General features: G+C 42.1%; 2 protein-coding genes across 2 annotated transcripts; one reads left to right on the forward strand and one right to left on the reverse strand.

The window, feature by feature from the left end:
* Positions 1-322: 322 nt before the first annotated feature.
* LOC147799486 (adhesion G protein-coupled receptor G2-like) lies at positions 323-6908 on the reverse strand. Its single transcript, XM_087136072.1, has 6 exons — positions 5054-6908; positions 3826-3996; positions 3454-3563; positions 2363-2625; positions 1775-1841; positions 323-1578 (listed from the first exon to the last, which is right to left on the reverse strand). Exons 1-6 carry the CDS (start codon positions 5168-5170, stop codon positions 1347-1349), a joined length of 960 nt encoding a protein of 319 aa, XP_086992198.1. The 5' UTR covers positions 5171-6908; the 3' UTR covers positions 323-1346.
* A 184-nt stretch (positions 6909-7092) lies between these two features.
* Positions 7093-14714, forward strand: LOC110983797 (uncharacterized). The gene is made up of 8 exons (XM_022243364.2): positions 7093-7370; positions 9383-9455; positions 9641-9693; positions 10819-10947; positions 11461-11654; positions 11927-12004; positions 12463-12673; positions 13977-14714. The coding sequence occupies exons 1-8, from the start codon at positions 7166-7168 to the stop codon at positions 14009-14011; spliced, it is 978 nt and encodes a 325-aa protein (XP_022099056.2). The 5' UTR covers positions 7093-7165; the 3' UTR covers positions 14012-14714.
* The last annotated feature ends 367 nt before the right edge of the window (positions 14715-15081 follow it).

The following is a 15081-nucleotide window of genomic DNA, read 5'->3' on the forward strand; positions in this document are numbered from 1 at the left end:
AGGCGCACTATTGTGAATCGCCCGTATTGGTCGAGTTCGGGCGGCCTGTTGTTGGCACGGATTTCGTGTTCTCGCGCTCAAACGGCGGGAACGCGACCCAAGACACTGTTCTCAGAACAGGATCACACACCACCTCCTCGTCAGGGTTTTACACGACCAAGCGGGAAAACCGTGAGATTTGATTTTTAATTAAACAGCCGCAAAAAGTATCGATATGGCTTACAAAGCCGGAGACAATGGAAAGTTTTGCAAAATTTATGTCAATAATTTTCCATGACAGACAGTAATTTTTAAAATGGAAATTAAAGACGTTAGCCCAGTTATTTGACACTAATTCTCAAAAAATGCACAAGGACACTGCCACGTTGCATGTTGCTTTCCACAAATAACCACCAGTTGTAATAACCGGTTGTACGTTCCCGGCGTTCGAGAGGCCAACCCACGAACACAAATCCAGCTGTTCGTGAACAAGCCACCCGAACTCAGCCATTGCTAAACGTTGTTTTGGAGTATGTAATTATTTGTACGATTGGTAGGAGCATCAACTTAGAAAAAAATTGGGGGCATGATTTTCAAATTCCAGCTTGCATCGTTTTGAACTATAACTGCAAAGGGTCGTGGAAATGAGAAAAATATCAAGAGTCACTTTTCAATTCTTCAGCGATGCATGAAACGAAAACTTTACAATGCACTCACAATGCAGACATGTATAGCTAAACGTGTTTGACTTTGAAAAAACATTCGAATGTATTTGATTGAATAGTTGTATACTTTATAACCATTCTAAGGCAGCGGCATATCCAGGCTTTGGTGTCCGGGGCAAATTCAAAATCGAATGCGGCCCATTCAACATGATGCTGAGGAGAAACAAAAAATATCGCCTTACTCACGGTCCCGACATCTTGCTTTTATTTGTTGGTGCTGTTTTCTTAGGATATGGGGGCTAATATTTGACAAATAAATATACTTATGACATTCTTTCTCACTCATCTATGAAGCATTCTTCGTAAAAAAAAAAATCCACCAGTGGGCAAGTTGCCCCCCCCTGGATGCGCCACTGTTCTAAGGCTATTTCACAACAATCCATCTTTCGGTATAGGTATTTTTATCGTAGTTCATGCGATCTTAGCTTGAATTCTAGTCGAAATGTGCGCGTCAAAACCATCAGTTAGCCACTCGTTTGGCAATACACATGACACTATTGCCGTTGGCATGTTTTTGTTGAGCATATTTCGTACTTTCAGCTTATTCAAATTCACCTCCTTGATGTAAATTTGAACGACTAATCTACAATTTTAACATTATCCTTAGCAGATACATTTATGTCAGGTTACGTCGAACTCAGTTTATTCTGAGTAAATATTAGTCAGGCCCAGCAAGATCGAGATGGAGACCATGTTCTGAAGACGCCTGGCAACTTTGCTTCGTCTGCTTCTCACGGTGAAGCAGACGGACTTGTCAGCTTTGCATGTCAGCTGGCGGATGACAAGTACGAAGATGATGGCGTTGAAGAGGAGGACCAGCCCGATGATCAGCAGTTGACCGTAATAAAAGGCACTGCCAGGCTTCAGAAAGCAGCTGGAATTATTAAACAGAAGTTGAAAAATAGAGCTAGACGAAATCCGATATACCCAAATTGTAAATATTCTTCTGGTAACAGTTTGTGACATAAATCACTTCTTTTTTGCAAGGTTAACTGACTACCTCAATTTAGAAACAGTAATGTGACATCTGACAACCATTTTGAACAAAAAAACATTCAAATATCAGTTACCTTGTTGTGTTTTCATATACAGTGTAATCCACACCAAGTATAACACCTACGACTATCATTGGCAGCCCTATTGAAAAGAAAGACCAAATTTGGCTTAAATTTTAAATTTGGAACAAAGAATTGTAGATACAATAAACTTAGACTGGGTGGTCATTTTCTTCCGGTGACTATGGGGAGACATCATATCACCAACAAATTAGGCCGTGGCACTTCGTCATTTTAATTGTAAAGCATTGTTAATTAACCCGCCTTGGGACCCTTGAGATCCAGATCTAAGTGAAATAAACAAGCCCAGTGATATGCTTGTAGATTCGGCAATTCAAACATGCAAGACATCCTAATTTTTTATCTCTGGCATGTGGCCAATAGACGGGCTCCCGATGTGATGAAGTGAGCTTAGCACACCTTAACCAATCCCAGAGTCTATTCCATTTCGACCAACGACTTTAATTGTCTGGCACGTGGACCGCTCAAAATTTGCATGCACGTATACGTTTTTCGTGAGAGAGCAAACCACGGATTAGGAGAAAACGTGTAATCACTGAGGCCACCTCCATCCCAGGGACCCCAAACCCGTATCTCACCCACCCCAGGCTACAACGAATGCCTTGATCATGAAGTGCTTCACGTCAGCTCTGAAGACCCTGATTAGCTTGAGGTAGAGGTTGGTAGCCTCCACACCCATCCAAAACACGGAGGTTAGGGCGAAGTAGTGCATCAAGACAGCCATGACGATGCAGACCACGCGAGAAGACGTCTGCTCGATCCCGAACAGAAAGACGGCGTACAGGCAGAGCAGAGACAGGCAGAACCAGATCAAAATGTGACTGGCTGTCTTCTTTCGAAATTTTCTGTCCACAAGATATAAGTCAGGTCAATCTAAGGACATGTGCATACATCAAGGTTGCCTAAACATGACTTCTACACGAGTGAGTACATGTACACCAGCCTGAAACATTACTCGTGCAAATACCCATTTCTGAATCCCAATTTATATTTTAAATTTTAAATAGCATTCTGCTATTTCTGAAACACCAAGCAGTACCTTTGCTGTGACGTCACCACTAGAGGCGCGTACAGGTTTCTACGGGCCATTGAAAATAATTTGCGTGATGTTGCCCTTTGATTTGCTGTCCTGCATTGACTAAACAATGAAACACTACAGAAAATGCGCTAAGCTTCAACAAATTATGCTGAACCAGTTGCAGCACAGAAACTTCTGCTTAGTAAAACAAAGCTTTGTTGCTCATGAATATGGATACTAATACAAGCATACCAAGACTAACAGACGCAGTTGCTGTACTATGTCAAGGATTTGTTGGACATGAATATGGAAAAACACATTGGCATTAAAACCAGCAACGCTCCTCCAGCAAATTTAGGGCTACTTTTAGCTGGAAAGCTGAAGAGAAATCTACAAAATTGAATTTAAAAATTCTTTCAATGTTTTCTAAATTTCCGTTTTGATTTTGGAAACGCTTGACAAAATTAAAGTGGAAATTCCCTAAGCATTTTAAAGCCGCCACTGCTGCTAAATCACAACTGACTGAGCTTTTCCATCTCATTAGTCAAGTATTTGTTGTATTACCAATAGAGAAATCATTCCTTGGCATTATATTTTTTCAGTAATTATGTGTTGTTGAAAATTGCAGAAATTGACGATTGTGCATCAAACTTACTTGACAACCAGATAAACGACGATAGTAACCACAAGGCAGACAATGGAAACACCGCATCCGATTTTACTAATTAGATCCAAGGCTAAGCTGGAGTATTGACCGTGAATATCCTAAAAGAAAAACAGAGACACTTTCAGTTGTTTCGTATCTTAACATACTGAAACAATCTCAATCATGTATTGCAAGGATTAGGAGAAACTGATTTTGTTTAATTCTTGGGATTTTAAAGACTTTGTGGATAAAATTAATTTCGAAACTATAAATTCCAGACGCCCCTTTTGACAAGCATCTTCACATTTTGGGGGGTATTAAGGCTTGTCAGTGAAACACAACAATTTAAAAAACAAGGTGATTATTTTTTTTATACTTTACCACAAGTACGGCAAAGCTGGTAGCGAGGTTGCAATGACACGCCGTCCGTCCGTCACCCGAGCGGGCTTGTTTGCAGCCCGCTGTCGACCAATCACCGATTCCGTCTTCAAGACGAAAGTCCCAGAACACACATGATAGACTTTCTTTAATTTTGTCAGATTTCTGGCTTATCTGTGAAAGAAGTTTGGAAAATTGTCTCGAGATGAAATAAAGTCATGGAGTATGTCCATTCAACAGGAAATTTCTTTTTCCCAGGAAAGTTCAAAACATTTTCCAGGCTTTTCGGGAAAGGGCCCTCAACTTTCCTGTATGGTAAAAAAACCCACTCTTTTTCAAATAGATTTCTTTTAAAGACACATTTTCAAACAAAGCCCCTCCCCATTACAATAATTACTGTCATTGGCCCTGTGGTTGATTAATGGTATGCTTGACATATTTTGCGTCAACAGTCAGCATGGAAACCCCCTGTACATCATGACCGGGAGCTTAATGACATCGAAGCAACAGCGCCCTCACTTCCTTGGAAAAGCATGCGAAACTTTGAATGTTTAATAATAACCAAAAAGGGATGTTGAACAGTTTTTAAAATATATTTAGGAGAGTGTAAAGCTGCATTAAAACATTTAAAGCTGAAGAATATATCACGGAAACGAAATCGTGGATAAAGCTCATTTGCATAAAATTATTTATTTAACAGAGTTTCTATTTGCCCGAATTTTGAAAGGGCTTGGGCTCTTAAGCGGTCTAGTTAAAACACAAAACAGCCAGACACACACTACCCCATCAGCACATAGAACCATCAAGATCAAACACAAAGCCGAAAGCCTGACTCACTTTTTTTGGGGAAACCCCTGGAAAAGTAGAGAAAAAAATCACCCGCCCTTGAAACTTAATATAAAATTACATTTCCTTATAATGATTGATATAAAAATAAAGCAAAAATGTTTCCCGGTCGAGCTTTTGGAAACAACTAAAGAACTTTGGGAACAACTTGTTGTTGTTTTTTAAAGAAAAATTCACACTTCATTGTTATTATTAAATCAAAACGATTTTTTTTCCTATTACTTTCAAAAGCATTTTGCTATGTCTTTTCAAATCACATTTTATTTTAACTTATATTGATATTCTTTTGTATCTTTTCATACAAACACAGTTGCAATTTGGCATGAATGTGGTAACTTGAGATATCAATTGATAAATTGTTATGAAACTGAACGAATGATTTTACCCTTTCTTGGAGGTTCTGTGGTGGTACTAGTTTCCGTGGCCTTGATGGTCGGGGTGGTTGCCTTTGTTGTGGTCCCAATCGCTGTACTTGTTGCCTTGAGTGAGATGATTGTAGCATGCCCTCCTGTGGTTTTCTCGGTAACGATGGCCGCTGTGGTTTGGTTAGTTATGTTTTTTACCATGAGTTGTGTTGTGCCCAGTTCAGTCACATTGGTTTGGTTCCCTGGGGTTGAGCCAACCGTAGCACTCTCCGTGGATACTGCGGTGGTCGTGGTCAACATAGGCTCAGGTTGAACGGTGGTTTTCTCTAAAGTGTATGTTGAGGTCATGAGCGGAAGTTGGGTGGCAACTTCAGTTGGTGTCGTTTGGGTCAATGTGCTCGCATTAACTGTTGCAGTTTCCGTGGAAGTTGTGGCAACAGATTCTGTTTTCCGAGCTGTTGGGGCCGTCTGAGTGGTTATTTCTCTTGGTATGGTTTGCGTCGGTAAAGTTGTAACAAACGTTGCATTGTTCGTGGGTGTTGTAGTTGCTATGTTGAATGTGCCTGTACTGACAAAGGTTTCTGTTGTTTCACTTGGAAAAGTTGAAGCCACCGGAGCTGTAGGTTCAGTTGTTCCAGTTTGACTTTGTTGGGTTCCACCAAATGTTGCATTCTCTACGGTTGTTGCACTGTCCCCAATCAATATGGTGGTAGCCTGCAAGTCTGTGGTTTGCACGGATAAACTGGCCGCTGATCCTGATGATGTCGTCACGGTGTTTATGTTGGAGATCGTGGTTTGAGCTGATGGAGTGGCATTAGTTATGCTTGCCGGTGACAGTGCGACCGAGGTCTGAATGGCTTTTGTCTTTGTAGCGGTGGTGATGCTCATAACTGAAGGTGTAATTTTAGCTGTGTTCTCTGTCGATGTGGTGGTTTCCATAAAGACTAACGTGGTATCCTGAACAATCGTGGTTTCCTCAGTTGTGATGTCGATAGTTTCCGTTGTCTCAGAAGCCGATGTGGTCTCATATTTGGAAGTGGTGAGATCATTTAGAGGGGTTTGAATTGGGATGGTTGCACCGGACGTCGTGAGACTTTCTGCCGATGAGGAAGCGGCTTGGCTGGTCAGAATAGTGGTTGTCGGGCCCGCTGTCAATGCCAGCGTTGTTTCACCTGATAGTGATGTCTGGGACATGGTTGCAACACTCCAAATTAGACATGATGACTTTAGTTGCAAGTTGGCTCACAGAAGTCTTTTAAACAGCAACGTTACTTGTTAGCCCCATAAATAATGCTGATGTGCTGGACAACCTGTTCTCATTGGTCAATCCTCCATAGCATACACACCCACAAAAACCAACACGTCATATTTTCTGAAAATTAAACCAAGTGGTAATTGCCCCTTAACAATACATTTAATAAACTGTTTGTTATCCACAGCACGTCTAGTATTTCTGGATTTCAAGGTGAAATTGAGAGGACAAGATGGAATATCTGTATCGGTTGGCAGATTTTTTCCTGGAATTTGATCAAAACAAGTCGGCACATTTTTACAGTAGGCCTGTGCAAATTAGAATAACACTGTGGATAGGTTGGCCGGAACAATTTTGCTGAAAATGTTTTTCCCCGAAAAACACTTGGTTGAATTCTCAGAGAGACGATATTTTCTTGTCAAGGGGCAGGGGTAGTCTAGCATTATTGGAAATAATTATGGTACTGAGTACATGCTTTGCAGGTGGGATTTGTACTTGAATTATTCGGAAAAGATCTTTAGAAGTGAATGGAATCATTACATTGTCATTTGTTAAACCCCGGCTTTTGCAAGTCCTATGCAACCCATTTCATGGGTTACGCACGACGGGCGACGGACGACGCACGACGGGCGACACACGACGGAAAATGGCATGTTTGGAACTGGTAAATGGCAGAATTGGGACACAACAAAAAGCAAAATGCGACGCACGACGGGCGACGGCAGATATGGATTCCATAGTGTAGCGCGTTTCCTGTAATAATGCCACTACGGTGGGTCTCGTGTGTCAGTGGAGGTAATAATAGCACTGATGCTTTGTTCACGTGATACAACGCCCCGGTCAGTTCCCCGCCAAGTATTAGGGCGTTGGTTCCTAGTCAATGACCATGGCGGCAAACGACGAGCCCAGTTACGACAGAATGGATATTTTCCCGAGCTCAAGGAGTCACCCAAGACGCAGTGCTCTTTGCCACGACGTCATGGTCGTTGTGATCGGGATTGTGGCCATCGTTGCCCTGGTGTTCTCGGCAATTGCCTTGTCTCGCCCGGGAACGACGGAAGTACAGCTTGACGGCGTGGCAGCAGGTACGTGAATACCGCAGGCCCACACGTGCGTTAGCAGCTTACATGTTAAGAGGTCAAAACCCGGTGCACAGTGTAGCATATGCAGGAAGGTATGAGACGGAGAGAACCCCCCCCCTGCTTTGTGTTGGTCATTGTCTCGCAGAAATCTGGGGAATTCCTTTCAGACATCTTGGGGGGGGATGTGTTTAGTAACAATAGTCTGGAATATGTATAGGGATTGGACATGTTCGGGGGGGGGGGGTACCCCTCGGTCTCATTTCTTGCTGGGGTAAATACCCACCCACCCGCCGGGGGCACAACTGTTCCAGTGGGTATCGAAAGCCGATGAACTGTGGTTTGTACATTATTGTTGCGTGTATTTCAAGATCTCAAGTAATGGGGAGGTTTTTACTCAGCGGTGTTGGCCTAATTCCAAACGCATTCGGAGTTGCGCGTGGAAACCCTTGTTCCCTCTCCATGGATAATTACAGTATGCTTGCAGTGACTTTCTATGTTATCTGCTACAGTGCTAAAGGTCATTTTTAAATTGGCCATCAGTACCCCCCAGCATACTGCATTTGGTGGACGCTAACTGTACCGTGTTGATGACTTGATTCATAAAAGTCAACTTCATGTACAGTGGTGTACATATTGCGTGACTGTTAAGCCAGTCGCCTGCCTGGGGTCACGTACGTTTAGTGGGCCCTGTGTAGTAGGCTGTGCTTGCATATCGGTGGTGACCTATGTGAGGGATCGGTCCTGCCACTTCCCTTGAAGACCTTGTGTGTGAATAAATTGCCATGAATCTATCAAATGGTGATATTTAATAGCTTCTGGTAAGAAAGATCTCCGAAAAATAATCAAACTCAAAGAAGTGGAAAATGCCACTTTTACGCCCAAAGATAATTATGAAAAAAATTATCGTGGGGTTTTTTAATTTGTGTCTAATTTTCACTATTTTGCCGGGCTTATCTTCAAGTGACTTTGATGCCACATGAAGGACTAGTAACTCTTATGATCAAAAAAGTTTATTACTTCAAGTCAGAAAACCTTTTTATGAAGTTCACTTCGTTTTTCATTGGGACCCATTTTCCGTGTTTTTCTCCTTACTTAGCGCCAAATTTTCACACTTTTGTCGAATTCCCCTCAGATCATTGATGACACTGTCTGGAAGACTGATGAATCGTTTGTATCCATCAGTTCATTTCTTCAAGACTGAGATCCATTCGTCTGAAAAGCGGTTCGTTTTCATGCGGATTTCAATTTTCGTACTGAGTCCGACATGTCCAACAGCGATCAAAAATGAGATGTCCGGATTTGGGGCATGGCATACACGTACACGCACACACACCAAGATATAGATGCGAGTGCGTTTCGGGTTGACTTTTACTGCATGGCACTAATGCGTATAATGACGTCAAATTGCCCCACTAAAAAGCACCAGCAAAAACTTCCCGTTCTCATTCATGCGGTTTCCTTCTTGCATGATACTTTCTCACCAGAACGTTCATGATATTCGCCACTATTCATAAGTAGAGAAATGTCAAGGAAAATCCGACACAATTACAAAAAAATCCCCTGTAAAATGTTGGCTTCACTTCTAATTTCTGACTCTGTTACTTTGGAGGTACGTGAGATATACGGACAAATATTTGGCAGAAAATGAATTTTTATTCTGTGCAGGTTAGCAAAAAGGACTTTGAGTATTTAAATACTAATCGGTATGGGGCAAACAACTATATCCGAGCTTGATGTTGATCAATTCTTTTTGGGGTCCACCTGTCCGAGTCAAGAGACATTTTACTGGCTTCTGGCCGTAGTGGGATTCAGTACGCATGCGCACCAACGAAGTGAGGGGCACGGCACGAACAACGTGAGGTTCCTTATTTCGCCACCTATTGTCAAGCCTGATTGGTTTCACAGTAAGTGGCGAAATAAGGGACCTGGCAACTATACATGCACATGTATACGGTCACGCATGACATGTATTTACCAAGGTGGAACGTTATTGTCGTCACTGTTGTCTTTCGCAGGTTCTAGCCTAGCAAAAGATGACAAAATATGGATATTTGCGATTGGTCACGACGGTACCAACGTGGAGTATTTGTAAGTGCATGCTTTCACAATACATTTGTGTATACCTAAGATACCCCCCCCCATTAGATACTTGTAAGGTACCCACTCCACAATTGAGAGTACACTGTACATGTATTCACTGTTCATGTAAGTCGGTAATGTCATTTAGAGTATTTTCATTACGACAGATTTTTTTTTCTTGCTTTCACTGACAGTGACAAAACGACTGGAACATTGAGGGGGTTCCATGTTGACATTGTTGACGCCGGTAAGTAAACAGGTGACAACAGCGATAACTAAAGCGACTGGTGGTCATTTAAGGAGGATCCAGAACCCAATTTTCTGGGGAGGGGATTATTTTTTTTTATTCCTGTGTATAACCTTTAATTCTACGTGTTAGGGGTGAGGCTAAATTTTGGAGCTTTGATACACTTTTAGAGATAAGGGAAATAAAACATCCCTAAATGTCCTTTCTCTCACTATTCAAACAATCGGGGAGGCAGTGGTGCGGCCTCAATAGCCAGTTCGGTACTTCAAAAAGACAAGGTTTGTTTGGGAATAAAGCACGCGCGTCACGGTGAGTTGGCATATATATGGCTGTGCTTATAGGACAGACAATCGCACACTGGTATACTGCTATATTGTTCCTGCGTGACCTCTACGCTTACAGCTTTGGGCGCGCCCTGTTGGTGCGTTCGATTAGCTTCCCTGAATAAACCAGTGTTACACTCGAGGGAAGCCTCGAAATGAGGGTAATCGAACGCTGCAGTGTACTCGCCAAGTCATTCTTGGAAAAAGGTCAAGGCCCCGCCACGTTCCATTATGTAAGTCTATGCACGAACAGTCCATCCGTGACGTCATTACACTCGGGCAGCCTCCAGAGACCCGCTCGCCAGCTGGGGGTAGCAGTGGCTGACATCAGGGCAGGCACGAGGATCACGTGATGGCTCAACGAACGCTCTCGTGTAAGTTTGACTGACATGTGTAAGCTAATCGAACGCACCCACTGTCTCATCGGCCGCGTCCCTGGATCAGCCATTGGTTATCACAGTGCTGTTGACGATGTTGATTGTGTTCATTATTCGCCTTGAGCAGAAACGTTTACCCCCTCATCGGTTAAAAAGAGCCATGTTGGTTTGGAGGGTTGGGACTGTTCATTTTTGTTGTTTGGTGATGCGACAGCAACGTGTAAATTTTATCGTCGTTTTTTTAAATTAGCGCGGTGCAGTTCCCACAAAAGAGCCTTCGTTGCTAGGAAACTTGCGCCCTCTCTTGGTCCAGCTCGGGACTCATCGTATACTGACGAAAAAATGCAAAGGACAATACGGTTGCGAAACCGGGAACTCGACTCTGTATACATATAATCTCTTTCAAATCACTGGTTTCTATTTAGTGTGCCAAATGGCTGATAAAAACTGCCGGTTGATGTGGGATGCCTATGAAAACTGCTACACCTCAGACGAGGGGGAGTTGCCACGCCCTGGACAGGGACTGATTGGTCGTTGGTACGATGCATGCACTGGTAAGCATGCGGCCTCCTTACTTTGCTCTTGTGCATGCACATCAAGTTTTGCCCATCAGGAGTAAGTTATAGATAAGTTTCTTATTTCCTGTGTTAAACTTACACTAAGCGACAGATCAAACCAACCAACACTTTGCTTTTCAGCATTTTGCAAAATCTAAAGAAGCGTCTATTCGCATAAAATTGATTAGAACAATCGGTCTAAGGTCGCAGACACCATTTTAGACAGAAAGGGTCTTCAAATCACGCACACTTTGACCAGACCAACCGATAGCAGTAACGTTACGCCTTACCAAAGGTATTGAAATATACATGACAAGGACACGATTGGTTAAATCTAGTCGTGTTTTGTTGAGTAGATATTCAAAACTGAATAAGACCCATTAGAGATCGCTGGGAGCATTCATGCGTGACGGGAAATGAATCAGACCACACAATATTGTAAGATCTGCCCCCACTTGTGTTCTTAGCCTCACTGAAAATATTTCTATCCCCGGAATGATTGTCTCCAAGGCTGGTTTGCCACCCCTGAGCGCTCGGCGTCTGTCTCTTTCACCACGGCATTCCGTAAACCACTATCAAACGTTTTCTTCGTTAAGAAGGGCAACCCAAGAGGATTCGACGAATCTAACATCTCGGGCAAGAAAATTGCCTTCATCGACGGCTCCGCGACCAGTGAATTTTGTCTCCACCATGCTGGATATACCGTAAGACCAAAAAACTATAGTCCATCGAAAACACGCTTAACACAGAGCGTTTGTTCCGTGTACAGGTGACATAACACGCTAATCATGAAGGTCTGTATTTCATCTGGCGAGATGCCAAGTGTTAATATGAATTCCATCTGCTTGGCTCTCGGAGCATGTTATTTAACATAATGGTATCCTCTAGTACTTGTGTTTTCTCGACTCTGCATACCACAACATTTTTCATGTCTTGTAGAACTCGTTTTTTGGGTCATTCTTTTTTCTTCTTCAAGGAGGAACAACTGACACCTGACCAAATCTTCCACTTCAAAAGCAAGAAAAGTTTGGTGAACGCTGTTAATAATGATCTGGTAAGCTAAACGCGAATGATGCTGATGCACATGTTCATCTCTTGAAGTCAATCTTAATTTGGTTCCAGAAGGGGTGCACTTGGGCGAGCACTTTAGTTTTCTCCTCGTCACTGTAAATACAAGTGTAAATGTTTTAACGCCTTTCAACCGCCTTTCAGGTAAACACTTCATGAACGTGTTGTAACCTAGGCCTATGCGGTTTGCAGTGTTTGAGCAGATGAGACCGACGTTTCCATGATTGTGGCTGAGTTTGTGCAAACCAGTTCTCGATTGGTGCCGGCGATCCAGATTTGTGTGAAACAAACAGGCCCATATTGTGCTGTATGACCACTGGATCACTGTGTATGTTAAATAAGGCGAAAGCATTCATAGCCATCTCATTCGAGCGCATTCCTGTTGAAGCTGTAAATGATTAATGACTTCCCTTATACAATTGAGATTGCCTTCCTTTTCCACAGGTGGATGCTGCTTTTTGCAATACCCAATACTTCAATCTGGATGAGGATTTACAGGTTGTGGGTGACCCAATTACAAGCTGCATGAAAGGAGGCGCCGGCATGATGGTCCGTAAAGACAGCCGGCTGCCGGATTGGTGGAACCCGGCCTTTGAACAGCTCAAACTGTCGTCGGAGTACCAGCGAATCTGCGATCGAGTTACCGAAGTGCACGGTGAGTACATGTACCTGGTTGACTGTCGGTGCCTTTGCCCAGCAAAGGCAAACACATTGAACGCTGTTGCTATCTTCGGTAGCCCCATATCGTTGGTTTCGTTTAATTCACCATTTTGTTCCATAGTTTCACCGTTCTGTCCCTGGTTTCGTTTGGTAGTTTCATCATTCTATTTGTCGAATTCGACATTCAATTCGCCAATTTCATCATCCAACTCGTCATTTGCTTTGTTCTATTCGGCAATTTCACTTTTTCATGATTTGTTAATTCATTTTGCCTTATTTGCCCGAACATGTCGTGAAAATTGTTTCATTCCGCGAAAGCATAATTTTGCTTTGGATTTTTTCTCTTGAAAGTATTCGATTCCATGCGTTGGCACAGCTACTCGATTTTACGTGTACATGTAATAAAATTGTACACGGCAAACTTTCCTTCCATTCTACAAAACGTATTATTCTTTTCGGCAAATTCGTTGTTCTTTGCTGCATCAGTCCTTTTGACTGAAGAGACTTTTTGACCGTACCGGGTCAATCTGAAATTCTGAGCGCACGAGGAAGCCTCGAATAGCGACTAGACATGAATTTGGTTTGGTATTCTGCACAGTCGACAGAATAGAACTTGCTAAATGGAAAGGTTATGTTACGGAATAGAATGGTGAAATTGCCAAATAGAAAACTGAAATTTCAAACTTAAACGGTGAAATTGCAAGAAAGAGTGAAATTGACGGGTTTGGTGGAAAGATGCCTCATTGGCATCGACTAATCTCAAGATGAATGGCAAACCAACCGTTTTACCTAGCAATGAATCGATCTCTATTCGTTGAGATTATAGCCTCGTATTGGGTCAACTTCGCCCATTCGCCGATAAAAGATAAATTGATGTGTATTCGGCTTTTCGATAAAACAATAAGACGAAAATGAAAAATATCGGAAATCTTCAGCTGCCGGAGTGTTCGAGATGAACCCCATGTCGCATACATGTATATGTATACTTTGTTCATACAGAAATTATCTTGGCCGTTCATTTGAGAATACCAGTGTAATGCACGGTCCACCTCATTCATCAGTCAGGCTTATGTATTTGTAGTTATCTTTCCGTTAACACAATATGGGAAATATTCAACAGGCTCCCTTGTATTGAGTCCTCGCACTTTGCAACATGTGCAGCATTTGCCTTCGAGCCTTGGTGTTATGTAACACTAGGCATGCACCAGACTGCTGAACAAGTTTTGATTTGCTGCTCGCATCAAGACGGGGGCCTGTTAAAATTATTACATTCTTATTTCTTTCCGTCTTTTATCTAGATGCATCAGAGAATGGCATTGATTGTGTTGATTGATTCCGTCGCAGATGACGTCATCAACAAAACGGAACAGCAGGTGGTGGTTGTTTTAGAGTGATACATTGTACAAGGGAAATCGAGTCTTCTCTTGTTTTTGATTTGATTATAGTTTTAGCTTGCAGCTGTTGTAGTGGAGCGATAAATGTTGGTATGTTTTTGAAAACTGTTAAAATAAATGTGGCAGAGGTGGAAGTTTTACGCACTTACTTTTGATCCAATCACAGAGGCAATCTGGATTTTTTCCTTTTTATGTGCTTCATATTGCGATTTAGTGACCGTAAATGTAGAATAGGCACGTGTGTTTCCAAAGCTTTTGTGTTAAAATTATCTTGCGTTGGCCACCTTTTTGTCATCAAGTGGCTGAACATCTCTAATTTTTTAGAATGCGTTGTATACGTTTCAAGTAACATTCATAATCTACAGGTGGAAGTGGAATGTTTGAATCGAATTTGGTGTTTGCATACATCATCCATAAAGGGGAAGTTGGGAAGATACCAATACACCAGTAATTATTTGCTGTCCGTTTCACATTAAGCTGGAATTGCTGTTTTATAAGAATGGATGCTTCACATTTCATGTATATCAGTCTGAGTAATTTTTCATCGAAATAGGAGCAGCGCAGAGCATTATGACAAATCTTATTCATACATGTATTAAGTTTACTTTAATATAGTACACGTGAAAAGATTTGACATGCCGACACATGAAAATCAGACAGTATTTTGTTTGATTTACGTCACATCAACAGCACTTGAAAAAGCTTGGACAATTTGTAATGTTTTAAAGTGGATCAAATACGGTAAACACAAAACAGTGATCTTCCATTGCAGAGCACCAGTTATTAATAAAGTTCTCCAGGGAGCGAGTCCGTATAAACAGGTTGGGCGTGGATGTCAACGCTGCGTGCAGTCGATGCGAGATAATCTCATCAACAAAATTCATCGATGTGGATATGTTCACCAATTGAGCGCAGCATGGCTGTATGTTGAAAATAAGCCATGTCACTGTAACACATACACCCAGGAGCATTAACTATTATACAATAGTGCGTAAACCTGTGCAACATA

This window comes from Acanthaster planci, linkage group LG04, assembly GCF_054643075.1.
Source record: "Acanthaster planci isolate LZ-2023a linkage group LG04, COTS_SCS, whole genome shotgun sequence".
NCBI classification, from domain to species: domain Eukaryota; kingdom Metazoa; phylum Echinodermata; class Asteroidea; order Valvatida; family Acanthasteridae; genus Acanthaster; species Acanthaster planci.

What these genes read in the sequence shown, in the direction of transcription:
- LOC147799486 (XM_087136072.1), bottom strand. Translation starts at nt 5,170, where the DNA reads ATGCTACAATCATCTCACTCAAGGCAACAAGTACAGCGATTGGGACCA. An exon ending in CACAGAACCTCCAAGAAAGG is followed by an intron (nt 3,997 to 5,053) that starts GTAAAATCATTC and finishes CTTCTTTCACAG; the next exon opens with ATAAGCCAGAAATCTGACAA. An exon ending in CCAGCTTTGCCGTACTTGTG is followed by an intron (nt 3,564 to 3,825) that starts GTAAAGTATAAA and finishes TTTTTCTTTTAG; the next exon opens with GATATTCACGGTCAATACTC.
- LOC110983797 (XM_022243364.2), top strand. Translation starts at nt 7,166, where the DNA reads ATGACCATGGCGGCAAACGACGAGCCCAGTTACGACAGAATGGATATT. An exon ending in GGTACCAACGTGGAGTATTT is followed by an intron (nt 9,456 to 9,640) that starts GTAAGTGCATGC and finishes TTTCACTGACAG; the next exon opens with TGACAAAACGACTGGAACAT. An exon ending in TGTTGACATTGTTGACGCCG is followed by an intron (nt 9,694 to 10,818) that starts GTAAGTAAACAG and finishes GTTTCTATTTAG; the next exon opens with TGTGCCAAATGGCTGATAAA.